This window comes from Echeneis naucrates, chromosome 1 (assembly GCF_900963305.1).
Source record: "Echeneis naucrates chromosome 1, fEcheNa1.1, whole genome shotgun sequence".
Classification (NCBI taxonomy): Eukaryota; Metazoa; Chordata; class Actinopteri; order Carangiformes; family Echeneidae; genus Echeneis; species Echeneis naucrates.
In genome coordinates this window covers 555,546-568,197 of record NC_042511.1, presented here as the reverse complement: position 1 = coordinate 568,197, position 12,652 = coordinate 555,546, and the positions used below count along the sequence as shown (strand labels likewise).

General features: G+C 49.9%; 1 protein-coding gene across 1 annotated transcript; it reads right to left on the bottom strand.

The window, feature by feature from the left end:
* Positions 1-833: 833 nt before the first annotated feature.
* Positions 834-11,539, bottom strand: mark1 (MAP/microtubule affinity-regulating kinase 1). Its single transcript, XM_029497283.1, has 18 exons — positions 11,416-11,539; positions 8,378-8,581; positions 7,856-7,909; positions 7,719-7,767; positions 7,574-7,639; positions 7,429-7,499; positions 6,847-6,903; positions 6,496-6,630; positions 6,247-6,348; positions 5,978-6,097; positions 5,755-5,854; positions 5,549-5,661; positions 5,276-5,417; positions 5,035-5,168; positions 4,517-4,602; positions 4,291-4,440; positions 3,930-4,199; positions 834-3,458 (listed from the first exon to the last, which is right to left on the bottom strand). Exons 1-18 carry the CDS (start codon positions 11,440-11,442, stop codon positions 3,116-3,118), a joined length of 2,223 nt encoding a protein of 740 aa, XP_029353143.1. The 5' UTR covers positions 11,443-11,539; the 3' UTR covers positions 834-3,115.
* Between the last annotated feature and the right edge of the window lie 1,113 nt (positions 11,540-12,652).

Sequence of the window (12,652 nt, the reverse complement as noted above, 5' to 3'; positions counted from 1 at the left end):
ACACACACACACACACTTCAGCCTGAACAATGTCTTTTGCGGGTACACATCTCTTTCCCACGCTTTTGTGCCGATCCCCCACGTGAACCACACCTTCCACACTAATCAATGCATCATCTTCACACAGACCCCAAATATATAGCATGATGTTTGCCTTGCACTCCTTTTACTCTGAGCACAATGAGTAGACCACTGACCAAGTGGTTCTCTGTCGAAGAGGTTCTGGTCCAGATTTTTGGACATGATGAAGAGGGCACTGAAATTGAACCAGAGATAGAGGACGATGTCTCAGAAGTGGAAGACAACCTAGATTTTGATCCAGACTTTGAGGAGACTGACCAGTCAACAGATGGAGAGGGAGAGGCACCTGAAGAACAGGTACCTGAGGAGACATTCCAGTCCAAGAGTGGACACTTCCTCTGGTCTTCAGGACAGAGGAAGTAGAGCAAGAGGAGACTTTTCCTAGCAGAGCTGGGCTCTGCCAGTCTGGTTAGGAGTGTGCATGTCCCAGCCACTGCCCTGGCTGCTCTCCCCCAACAAGGACATGGGCAGAAAAGGAAGCGCTGTGAGCTCTGTGCCCCGAGAGATGACAAAACAAATCTGAGATGTTGCAAATGTGGTGCCTATGTTTGCAAGGCGCACTCTGACCTGAGTGTCACACACACACACGCACACACACTCTTCATGTTGAGTTTAGTCTTTGGTTTTCCATTTAGTTTTTACATTACATGTTCATTTTGTAATACATTTTCAGTGCCTATTTGTATTTTCACTGCAGTTATTTTATGCCTAATTCTATAAATTCATGTGAAACACTACTTTGAGACATCGTTCACAGCTAAAGAATGTTGAATAAAAATGGTTTTTGTGCTAATTTAAGAGGAGTTAAAACAGACCGGGAACACTAAAGTAAGGAGCGGCAGGTGAACACGACCGGAGGGTTAAACATGGCAGCCGTGTCATAGACTGAGCCGACCAGGGCGGAGCCTGTCCAGTTTCGTCACTCCAGCTGGTGGGAACCAATGAGCTCACCAGTTGTTGGTCCAACTCTGAACACGAGGTTGGTTGATGGTGGAAAAAAAGAGACTGACCCTTTAAGTCTGAACAGTGGACATGAATGACTTGCTTTGTTGAACTTGAAAGTATTTGGAAGTCTCAGAGTCTTTCTGGTTTTTCTCCGTTCAACAGCAAAACTGACAAAAAAAAAAAAAAAAAAAATCGAAACAAATGTCTGTGTCACGCAAAGGCCTTCGAAAATAAGAATGAATGATATACTGCTGGAAACAAAATAAAGATACAGACGGTGCAGACCAACCAAAATCAGGCTGTACACAAACCTGCACATATTTACCTGGACAGGTGTCGTTTGATACAGCAGAGAAAAATAAAAAAACACATTCTGTTCTGTCAGATGTGGAAAATGGAGCTTTAGAGTTTTTGTTTGAACCAACAGAAACGGTTTGAGCATCGATGACCTCACCGACGCTCTCCCATTATTGCAGCAGTATTAATATCCACTAACGGGCGGTGGGGTCAAAGGGTGTGCTTCTTCTGGAGGTCAGGGGTCACACGGGCATCACATTTGGTCAATGAGGATGTTGTCCCAGCTTGAGTGTTCATCACACTTCAGGACTCGTTAGCAACTTACAGCATCCAAGCTCAAGCCGAAGGTGGAGGACACCCAACACACCCGCATCAGACAGAGGACCGGCACGGTATGCTAGGCTAATATTAGCAAGGGACAAACCTCACCCATACCTGTGCTTTTGTGCTAATGTGCTAACACCCATTTATCAACGACCTCTTACGGTGTGACACACAAACTGAGCCGTGGTGTTTCACGTCGACAACAAAAAGTTAAAAAGTTATTTGCATCAAATACTCAGAAATGTTGTGGACAACTGAAACATTTGGCTCGATGGTGATGGTGCAAATTCATGTATTGCATACCAGTTTCTTTTGCTAACAGTTGTAGACGGACCTCTCTCTGGGACCGTCTGAGCAGCAGGAGAACACATTACCTGGGATTGTGTTTCTTTCTTCAGTATTTGGCCTGTTAACTTTTCATATTCTATCACAACCAGCTCCACTTTTGCATTTGTTATGGAAAAACCTAATTTTGCTCCAGTTCCAATGGAAGATGGTGCTTTTGTAACTCGGTGACATGTCCACAACACAAACTGACCCTAAAGGTCGACTTGACTTTCCTGCTGAACTGGAACGTTTAGCCTGAAAACATCTAAGACTTCAGAGAAATATTCATAACGTGAAAACAATGACCGTTTGTCTCTATATGCCATCCCTGTCCGGGGTGAACCCCGCCCTCGTCTGCAGCTTGGCTCCACCCCCCGTGACCCTGACAGATATGTGGTAGAAAGTGAATGAATTTGAGGTTTCACTTTCATTTGTCCCTTTTTTGGCCTATTTGTTCAGCTAACATCAGCATGCTAATCAGCTGGGTCTTAAGCAACAGGAGGATGATGTCATCAGAACGGAATGGGCCCACAATGAATACTGTGTGTTTAGACCGTCTGCTATCCTTCAGGTGATGCCCACAGGTAGAGCCCAGGTAACATCCAATCGGGCTAAGGCAGGAAACTGGACGCTCTGCCAACATGCACTGAAATGTTACAACAACCCTAAATCTCCAGGTTGCATGCAGTCAGATTGGTCTCCACTTTCCCCCAAATACAACAAAAATCGGACCGTTTAACATGCAAACGCTTCAAGGTCTGTTAAACAGCATCTGTGAATCAGCTCTCATCCCTTTGACCTGATATTTTCCACACTTCCACAAAAATCTGATTTCTTAAGTGCACCGAAATGTAGCAATAAACCGACTGGCTGACGAAAAGCAGCGAAACACGACCTGCCGGGTGTCTGCGCCACTTAAACTAATATTTGGTTTCACAGGCGTCAACATTTAGTGATAACATTAAATAGTAACTGTGTTGATTATAATAATGTGTCATACAGCAGTTTCATGAAATAGTGCTGAACACAAGATGGCCGCCATCTCTTGACGGGGCATCGTTTACTGAGGAGGAGAAGCCGAGGTGGTCTCCTTGTCAGTGTTTTAGGATAATTAGACTAACGAGTGAAGATGAGGGGTCGGTCACAGCCTGAGCTCGTTGGCCACTTTGGAGGCAATGTTCTTGAAGGCGATGGATGTGCCGGAGATCCTTTTGAACCGCACGCCATTGAGCGAGAGGCGGGGCAGTTTGCACACCTCCATCTCCCACTGGACCAGGCTGTCCTGCCGGGCGTCACCGTGCACACAGAACAGCAGGTAGCGTTCACGCTGTTCATAGTCACAGTTGTTGGTGTCCAGCACCCTCCGGATCTCCTTCATCATGTCCCCCGGCTCCATGGAGGACGTGGTCTTCATGCTCCAGGTGAACCGCAGGGAACGAGGCTTGGAATCCCGCAGTTCCTCTTTGGGTTCACCGGATAAACTCCTGCAGGAAGGAAACCGGGCAAAAAACATCATTGAAGCACATTAAGATTTTCATCCAGAGCATCTTTCATGTTGTCAAACTCGCACAGGAACAACATCTGTACGGCTCTGTTCTGTTTTTTATGAGGATCGGGGCTGTGTCCAATTCAGGGGCCGGACCGTGGAGGCTTCATCATTGGACTGGAAATTCAGTGTGACTGAAAATGTTTCCTGGGCAACGAACACTCTTGGAAGGTTCTTTCCTGATCTCACCCATCCTGCAGTTTATTACTGGTAATGAAAATTGGCAGCAAACAACGAACAAAATTACTTGCTACTTGCGTCATGGTGATCAGGGAAAGGAGCTGGAAATCCTCCACAAACCAGACCGTCTCATTTGTGTCTACAAACAGTGACGCCTTCATAGGTCGCGCCCTCTGACCCCTGAATTAGAACACAGCGTGTTTCTAAAAGAGCGGCTCGTTTCACTGACCTCCGTACGAACTTGGAGGTGATCTTTCCAATGAGGGAGGTGGAAGTGCCACGCTGAGGCGTAGCTAGCGATGTGGCGGCATGCTGGGACAGTCTGGGCGAGGCCGGGGGCCCGTTGTACATAGCTGGTCGTCGGTCACGAAGCTGAGCGCCGTGGAAGGTAGAGCGGCTGGAGGAGCCGCGGGGAAAGCGAGTCCGGTCTGGCGTGGTGCTGCTGGTGCTGCTGGTGACACTAAAGGCTGAGGGCGAGGAGGGTGGCTGGCGGGGGGAGCTGGGGGGGGGGGGTTGTCAATACTGTGATATAAATACTGTGATATAAATGTGAGGAGGGAGGAAATACGTTTACACGGTCTAGGGTTCACCTCTGATACTCCACGTTGTCATCGATCGGGGGCAAAGTGGACTTCATGGGATGTCCAGACGCAGACATGGACTTGACGTGACGGGGACGCGTAGAGGTGACGGCTGCCCCCGGTGACAGGGAGGGGGATGCTGCAGGGACCTCAGGTAGACTGAAACAGAAAACAGAAGAGTTATTGGTTTGGGTAAGCAGCATGTGATCTGTGGGAACAGGTTTGGTCCTCTCACCTGCTGTCCTTCCCGTTGGGTACGGCGAAGGAATGGTGGTCGGCGGTCGTCCTCTCATAAACATACGTGTTCCTCCGAGTCATGCTCTGTAACACAAACGTCAGATGAACCAGCCGGCTTTATTTCACTGATCTGAAGAGAGCGTGGAGTTACACTGTTTGACCTTTAACCCCGTTTTAAACCTAGTCTACATCCATATCTTATGTTGGGAGGTTTGGTGGCGGATTCAGATGAGCAGAGCTTGGGGGCGTGGCTACTTCATGCTGTGACATCATAACGGTCCAGAAGTTGATGGCTGTTTTAAGGCTCAGTTCCTGAATACAGAATCTAGACCTAATTCAGAATCAAAGACCACATCGATGGCCGGAGGGCAAAAATGCACCTTTTTAAAGTCAGCCTTCCTTTTTTTCATCATCCACGGTGAAATCCACCATCATAAAATTCTGCCGGTAGGAAGTTTTGTGTTTCGACCATCGACATGGAGGTCTACCTTTAGACCACAATCTTTACCCTCTCACCCCTGATGCTGTGGCAGACTTCCTGCGGTCTGGAGCGCCGATGGGTGAGGAGGGATCTTCCCTCCTGTCGCTTTCTATGCTGTTGGCATGGCAACGCTTGGTGTAGGAGACGGGCGGAGGGATGGAGGGCGCCACTGAAACACAAAGCACACAGAATCCAAACACAGATCCAAACACAAGGTCCAGGAAAGATTCCCTGTGGTTTTTCATATTTACGGCAGACGTAAGAGCAGCAACTCACCGTGGTCGCTGAAACGCCGCTGCTTCTGAGTGGTCGGTACATTGCTAGAGTGGGCCGGCGACTGACTGGAGCCGTTGATGTCACTGCATGGTCGTGACCTTTGAAACAGGTTACTGCTGGACAAGGACTCTGTTCCTTCAAACTAGTGGAGAGAGTAACAACAGAACATTCTGCGTGAGGATCAGGAGATGATTCCTTTCCTGCTATAAAGATGCTGGGCTAGCAGTTTCCCCTAGTTCTGGGCTTTATGCTAAGCTAGGCTAAAGCCATCACCTCAGCAGGCTTCCTGCCCAGCAGCAGGTATGTTGCCATTGCCTCGTTGTACTTCTGACCGTCCAATGCTGTCATCACTTCCTCCTGAGGGAAGCCCATCGTCCCCATCAGCTCTGATTGGTCAGAAAACACACTCAGCACCGAGCTTGTGTGTCTGTATTACCAAATGAATTATGGGAACGTGTGTGTGTGTGTGTGTGTCTGACCGATGCGTTCGACATCACTAAAGTCTTGCTCCGGTTCGGTGTACGGTTTCAGCTCCTCGTTCTCGTAGCCGGCGTTCATCCATCGATCTTTCATGACTTGCTGAAAAACAGACAAACAGGAATAAAAAAAAACAGCTGTTGAATTCAGCAGGTTGTTTGTTGTTGACGGAGTCAAAGAGCTTGTGTTTGGCCACTGAAGCTTGACCAAACTCCCTGAAGTTACCTGAAGGTTTCCTCGTTTCCCAGGATTCAAGACCAGCAGCTTCTTCAGCAGGTTTTCACAGTCAGTCGACATGTAGAACGGGATCCGGTACTTTCCCCTGAGAACACGCTCCCTCAGCTCCTGTGCGCACACACAGTTTGGTGTTGCAGTATATAACCCTCCAGAGCCTTCCTTAGCTACAATGCTAATGCTGCTAGCAGTACAGTTCTACAGCTCCGGTCCAAACTCTGTGCTCACTGGCGTTCTATTATCTTGTCCACCCGATCTACCTTCAGGTTCTGTCCGTCGAAGGGCAGCGAGCCGCTGACCAGCGTGTAGAGAATCACTCCCAAACTCCAGACGTCCACCTCCGGCCCGTCGTACTTCTTCCCCTGCAGGTGAAACTTTAAAAAGTCAGTTTAAGTTCTGACTTTCTTTTTATTCATGTATGGAAAACTAATCCTCAAAGCTTTTTGTCTTGTTTGAATTACTGTGTCAGTTGTCAGTTGTTGGTGCTGTGGGCGGGCCTGCGTGTTCACCTGAAAGAGTTCAGGAGCGGCGTACGGAGGGGAACCGCAGAATGTGTCCAGCTTACTGCCCATCGTGAACTCGTTGCTGAAGCCAAAGTCAGCAATTTTAATGTTCATGTCGGCGTCCAGCAGCAGATTCTCAGCCTGAGATGAACAGACGGTCTGAATCAGATATCCACTCGAGTCTCAGACCTCCTCTGGGACTTTAAACCTCATGAGGGGCTGAACAGGTGACTGCTGCCACCTAACAACCCCCCTTAAAGTCTGCATGCGAGGCGTTTCAGACAGATCCGGGGCAAATATCAAGGAAATGGGGTTGTTTTAACTATCCTTTATTTGTGAGTGTGTGTGTGCGCGTACCTTGAGGTCTCTGTGTACAATCCTCTTCTGGTGACAGTACTCTACCGCCGACACGATCTGACAGAGGAGAAGAAGAAGAAGAAGAAGAATTTAGAGTTCTGTCTGTCTTGAGTGTCATGAGTGTGAGTTCCAGTTTGTCCTCCAGGGGGCAGCACAGGAGCTCAGACTGTGGCGTCTCTACGGTGGCCCTCAGAGGACAAATCAGCCAGTTTGTCACCTCAGCACTTAGCAGTTTGTTCTGACCACAGATCAGCAGTGTGAGGAGCTGTTAGCTGCTACGCTAATGGACCTGTAATGAAACGGATTCACTTTATTAGTGGTGATTTATCCAGTGTGTGTCTGTGTGTGTGTGTGTGGGGGGGGGGGGTAGCGGTCTCGTTGCCACATGGAGGACAAGCCACCTGAGACAGGCTGATGCAGCAGATTGAAAACATCGAGGCTCCGGCACCATGAGAGAGCCTAAAAATAAAACAGCACTGACGAACCCTGAATGCAGCACTCAGCAGCCAATCAGGACACAGAGGCTCAGGGGCTCATGGGATCTGATGAGCAGACGCAGCTGTAGGTGTGACGGGATCTCACCTGGCGGAATTTGGCTCTGGCCTCCTTCTCCTTCATCCGTCCGTGAGCCACCAGGTAGTCAAAGACCTCCCCTGAAACACAGACAGGTGTCAGGTGACCCACCTGAGGGCGGAGAGCCCGAGGAGAACAGGTGAGACGTTCTGACCTCCGCTGGCGTACTCCATTACCAGGTACAGAGTCTTCTCCGTCTCGATCACCTCGAACAGCTTCACTGAAAAACAACAGGGGGACCGTAAAGCTGCTGCCAGACACTGAGCCCTGCTGCTGTCGGGGGGGGGGGGGGGGCTCACCGATGTTGGGGTGGTTCAGGAGCTTCATCACACTGACCTCCCTGAAGAGCTGAGAAGGAAACAGTCAACATCAGTGAGGAGGGCGGGTACAAGGGACAAACCGAGGCCTCAGGGTGACAGAAGGAGGCGGGGCTTACCTTCTGCAGACTGGTGGGGTTCAACTGTGTTTTGTCGATGATCTTGATGGCGACCTGCAGATGACAAACATCCACACTGAACGTGTTTGTGTTGACGTGAGGAGTAAAGGAGGAGCTGACCTGTTCTGGACACACAATAGCCCCGCCCCCTAAGCCATGCCCCCCTCTAAATGGTGCATCATTAAAAGAAATCTAAACTAGAGGCCATAAACTCATCAGGAAAACGTTTACTCAGGCAGATAATTTCCTAAAAGTTAGCCAGACTGGAGTATTTCCAGGATTCCAAAGGAAACGGAGGAAAGTGAAAAGTTATTCAGCATTTTTCATTCAATTTGTGTTTTTGAGTTGAAATCATTGTTTTTACTGAAGAACAAATCGTCTGTCGGCTGATTGGTCGGTACATAAGGGGCGGAGCCTCCACACTGACACAATAACCACGAGTGGAAGTAGATGTTTGTGTTTGGGCTGTAAACCATCAGGGTGACTGACTCTGGATCACCAAAAGAAAAAACCCGTCCTCACCTCCCGGCCCGTCAGCGTGTGGCGGGCCAGCTTGACCTTTGCGAAGTTGCCCTTGCCGATGGTCTTCAGCAGGCGGTAGCTGCCGACGTGCGGCTGTTCGTCAGCGAGGGTCGTCATGGAGCTGTGGCACGGCGGCAGGCTGCGACGGCTCGATGATTTGGCGGGCGGAGCCGGTGGCTCAGGCAGCCTGTCCGAACACTTCGGCTGAAACAGATACAGAAGAATCATCTCTAAAGGAGGAAGTCAGGAGACGAACTTTGACCTTCAAAGACGATCCTGTTCTCAGAGAAAAGTCCAAAAGGCTCTCTGGAAGAACCAGAGCCAGATCCTGGACAAAGACCTTCATCCACAGTCCTCATCACTGTGTCCCAAACAGACCAGGACCAGGTTCAGTCGGGCCGACGGGCCTCGACGAAACCTTCATACTGACGTTAAAGTGAAACAACAACCATCAGTCCCTCCATGATCCTGAAGGGGGCTCAGCAGGAACACATCTAATGTTACACACAGCAGCACAACTGACACACAAACCCGGCTGAGGACAGCCAGAGCTACAGATCCCACTGTGGACTCACTGCGTCTTTCCAGAAACAGGTCTGAGGATGTTTTTTTAGTCCAGTCTGGTTTGTAAAGTGTCTCCTGATGAAGAACAGAGCAGCAGTTTGAAACAGGAACTATTTTTTATTTGTGGTTCAGATTTCAGCTGCTGGAGGAGTCGAGTTCGTGTTTCTGACCAGACGGACTGTAACTAAAAAAAAAAAATAAAAAAAAATCAGTGGCCTCTTTCTTTCTCTGCTGTGTAGAAAAGGGAAGAGACTCGGCAGCAGGCAGCTGAAGTGAAACCAGAACTTCCAGGTTCAGTTCCAACGGGAAAAAAAAACCAACTGTAACACAAATCAACACAAACTGCTCAGACAGAGAATCTGAGGTTTGTTCCCAGCTCTGTTCAAACACTTTCCACATTTCTACATGAACCAGGTTCAAGCCAACAGGCCCGTGAACTGAGCCACACAAGACCTCCAGGTTCTGAGCCTTAAAATCAGCCATCAGGACTTCTGGGATGTTGTGATGTCATAACAAAGCAGTCAACGTATTTTTATTGGGCTGCTCAGAAAACAGCCAATCCTCTTCAGATTTCAGACAAACTACAGAGTTTTGATATAAACTAGAATTAAATGGAAATGTGAAAGCTGGAAAGCAGCAATGAAAAAGACAATCTGAACAGGGCCCACCACCCTGCCCCTCCCCCAGGGGTCAGGGGTCAGGGGTCAGAGTTCAGAGTCAGTGTCTCTTCAGAGTAAACTTGAGGTTGCCATGGTGATGCAGAAAGCCCCCCAGCAGCTGATTTCACAGTTCGGCAGAAAAAGCCATGGTGGAGCGGGCGTGACACGGTCTCATGACACAGTGACCCCTCAGACCCTCGGTGGTCTTCAGTTCTCTGAGAAACCAGCTGAGTCGATGTCGGAGGAGAATCGAGCTCCGTCTCAAAACCTCCTGGAACACAGACTGACTGACTGACAGAATCCAACCAGGAAACTACAACTCCCATCATCCCCCAGGGCTTCACTTCACTTTTGTCTGGTCTTTGTCAGTCAGTTCATGTGAAGTGTCGTCACAATGTTTTCCCGTTGACCATTTTGAATGTGACTTCAAGAAGACGGCAGATTAATAAAGATCAGTGTGCTCCTGATATCGCATCCTGCAGTGTATTCTGGGAAAAATCAATAACAAACAGACAGCTGGAGCCAGAGAAGTGAAGGAGAAAAGATCAGAAGACGTGACGGGACACAATTGATCTGATTATCCTTAAAAAAGCGATTTGGAAGTAGCAACAACAAGCTAATGCTGATGACTGAGCCATCCTCCTCTTAACTTAACCCTTTCAGAGCCAATTCAGCCTTTTCTGTTTTTCATCTCTTTGTGCTTCTTTTTTAAAAACTCTCCTCATCTGATTCAGTCTGATCAGTTCAGACTGAATGTTTCCTTCTCCACAGAAAAGTTCCTCTCATGTGTTTGGGTCGTTTCTCTCTTTATCTGATCAGGAGTTCTGCTCAGTAATGATGAAAAAATCAGCTCCAGATATCTGATTGTCTTCATTCTGTCAGAAACACACAGAACTGATCCAGTTGGCTGTGACATCACCCACAGGAGCCAATAGGAGCGTCATGTGCAGAGACGTGACTCCAGACATCACTATCAAAGATGGAGGATGAGAACGGACGGATAAACACACAGAAGGAGTCAGAGAGTCGGACTGATCCAGATCAGCTGATTCTGTTTACCATCAGAGAGCAGCTGATGGAGGAGGAGACTTCTCCAGGCTCAATGATCCAGACTCTAAAGGTCTTCAGAGGCAAGCATTCCTGCATTAGCATGACAATACGGAGGCCGTTTACCCAGAATTCCTTCAAAGGGCCATCAGCCTCGTCAACATCCAAAGACCCAGAAAACCACAGTCAGTCCTGTCACCGGCTCAGTCCACATCGATCCAGACCAGAACCAAGACTCCCAGAGAGTCCAGGTTAAAGGTCATGTGACTGCCGGGTGATGTCACTGCTCCGCCATTTAAAGTGAGCATCACCGGGCCGCAGCCAGCTGGTTCGCCTGGTCTTTGTTTCAGGTCCAGGAAGGAGTCTTCTCCTGAGCAGCTGCTAACGCTAACTTTAGCTATGTAGCATTAGCATCCCTTACAAATGGGTCCTTTAACTGTCAGCCTTGGGAGTGGAGACAGTTTCAGGTAAACTGGCCCTTTAAAGTCCTCAGACAGAAAATCAGTTTAATATTTAACTACATGAGCCTGAAAATAAGAAATACAGCAGACTGAACTGTACTGTAGCTCATTCAGCTACATGAATAAGAAATAAAAAATAAAAAATAAGAAACGTCCGTCAGTCAGAAAGCAATTTAACAGCTTCATTAATAAAACGAATGAGGTTCAACACTAAAAATAACCATTTCATAGTAAAGCATTCATAAACAGCCTGACTCATGAATCAATGTCTGAATTCAGCCATGATGAACAGACCTCCTGCACTCACCGGGGTCAGAGGCAACCTGCCGGACATCTTCTGCTCCTCCTCCGGGAGGGTCCGCGGTCTGCGTCGGTGCGGGGGGAGGCCGGCCGCCGGAGGGAGAGCAGTCTGAGCCGGCTGGTCCCGCAGCAGCTTCCCGCAGCAGCTTCCTCGGACCGCACGGCGGAACTGCGGAGCAGGGGGGGAGACGATGTGACGTCAGAGCCCCGCCTCCACTGCGTCATCCCCATCTTCCCCAAATCTCCCAGCATCCTCTGCTGCGTCCACCGGAACAACCCCCCTTCTGTCAGTTTGAGTTTGTTTCTATTGGACTTTATTCTCATGCAATCATTTTCTGTGTGCTTCAGTTTTGAATTTAACTGCTTGGCAAGGAGGAGCCCCAGAGGAGCCCCAGAGGAGCTCCAGAACCACAGAAGAGCCCCAGAGGAGCCCCAGAACCACAGAAGAGCCCCAGAACCACAGAAGAGCCCCAGAGGAGCCCCAGAGGAGCTCCAGAACCACAGAAGAGCCCCAGAGGAGCCCCAGAGGAGCCCCAGAACCGCAGAGGAGCCCCAGAGGAGCCCCAGAGGAGCCCCAGAGGAGCTCCAGAGGAGCCCCAGAACCACAGAAGAGCCCCAGAACCACAGAAGAGCCCCAGAGGAGCCCCAGAGGAGCTCCAGAACCACAGAAGAGCCCCAGAGGAGCCCCAGAGGAGCTCCAGAACCGCAGAAGAGCCCCAGAGGAGCCCCAGAACCACAGAAGAACCCCAGAGGAGCCCCAGAGGAGCCCCAGAGGAGCCCCAGAGGAGCCCCAGAGGAGCCCCAGAGGAGCCCCAGAGGAGCCCCAGAACCGCAGAGGAGCCCCAGAGGAGCCCCAGAGGAGCCCCAGAGGAGCTCCAGAACCGCAGAAGAGCCCCAGAGGAGCCCCAGAGGAGCTCCAGAACCGCAGAAGAGCCCCAGAGGAGCTCCAGAACCGCAGAGGAGCCCCAGAACCGCAGAGGAGCCCCAGAGGAGCCCCAGAACCGCAGAAGAGCCCCAGAACCACAGAAGAGCCCCAGAGGAGCCCCAGAGGAGCTCCAGAACCGCAGAGGAGCCCCAGAACCGCAGAGGAGCCCCAGAGGAGCCCCAGAACCGCAGAAGAGCCCCAGAACCACAGAAGAGCCCCAGAGGAGCCCCAGAGGAGCTCCAGAACCGCAGAAGAGCCCCAGAGGAGCCCCAGAGGAGCCCCAGAACCGCAGAAGAGCCCCAGAGGAGCCCCAGAGGAG

Excerpts from the sequence above, each read along its gene's own strand:
- mark1 (XM_029497283.1), bottom strand. The coding sequence starts at position 11,442 with ATGTCCGGCAGGTTGCCTCTGACCCCG. Across the intron at positions 5,855-5,977 it reads GGAAACGAGGAAACCTTCAG|CAAGTCATGAAAGATCGATG; the intron begins GTAACTTCAGGG and ends TCTGTTTTTCAG. Across the intron at positions 5,418-5,548 it reads TGGGCAGGAAGCCTGCTGAG|TTTGAAGGAACAGAGTCCTT; the intron begins GTGATGGCTTTA and ends TCTCTCCACTAG.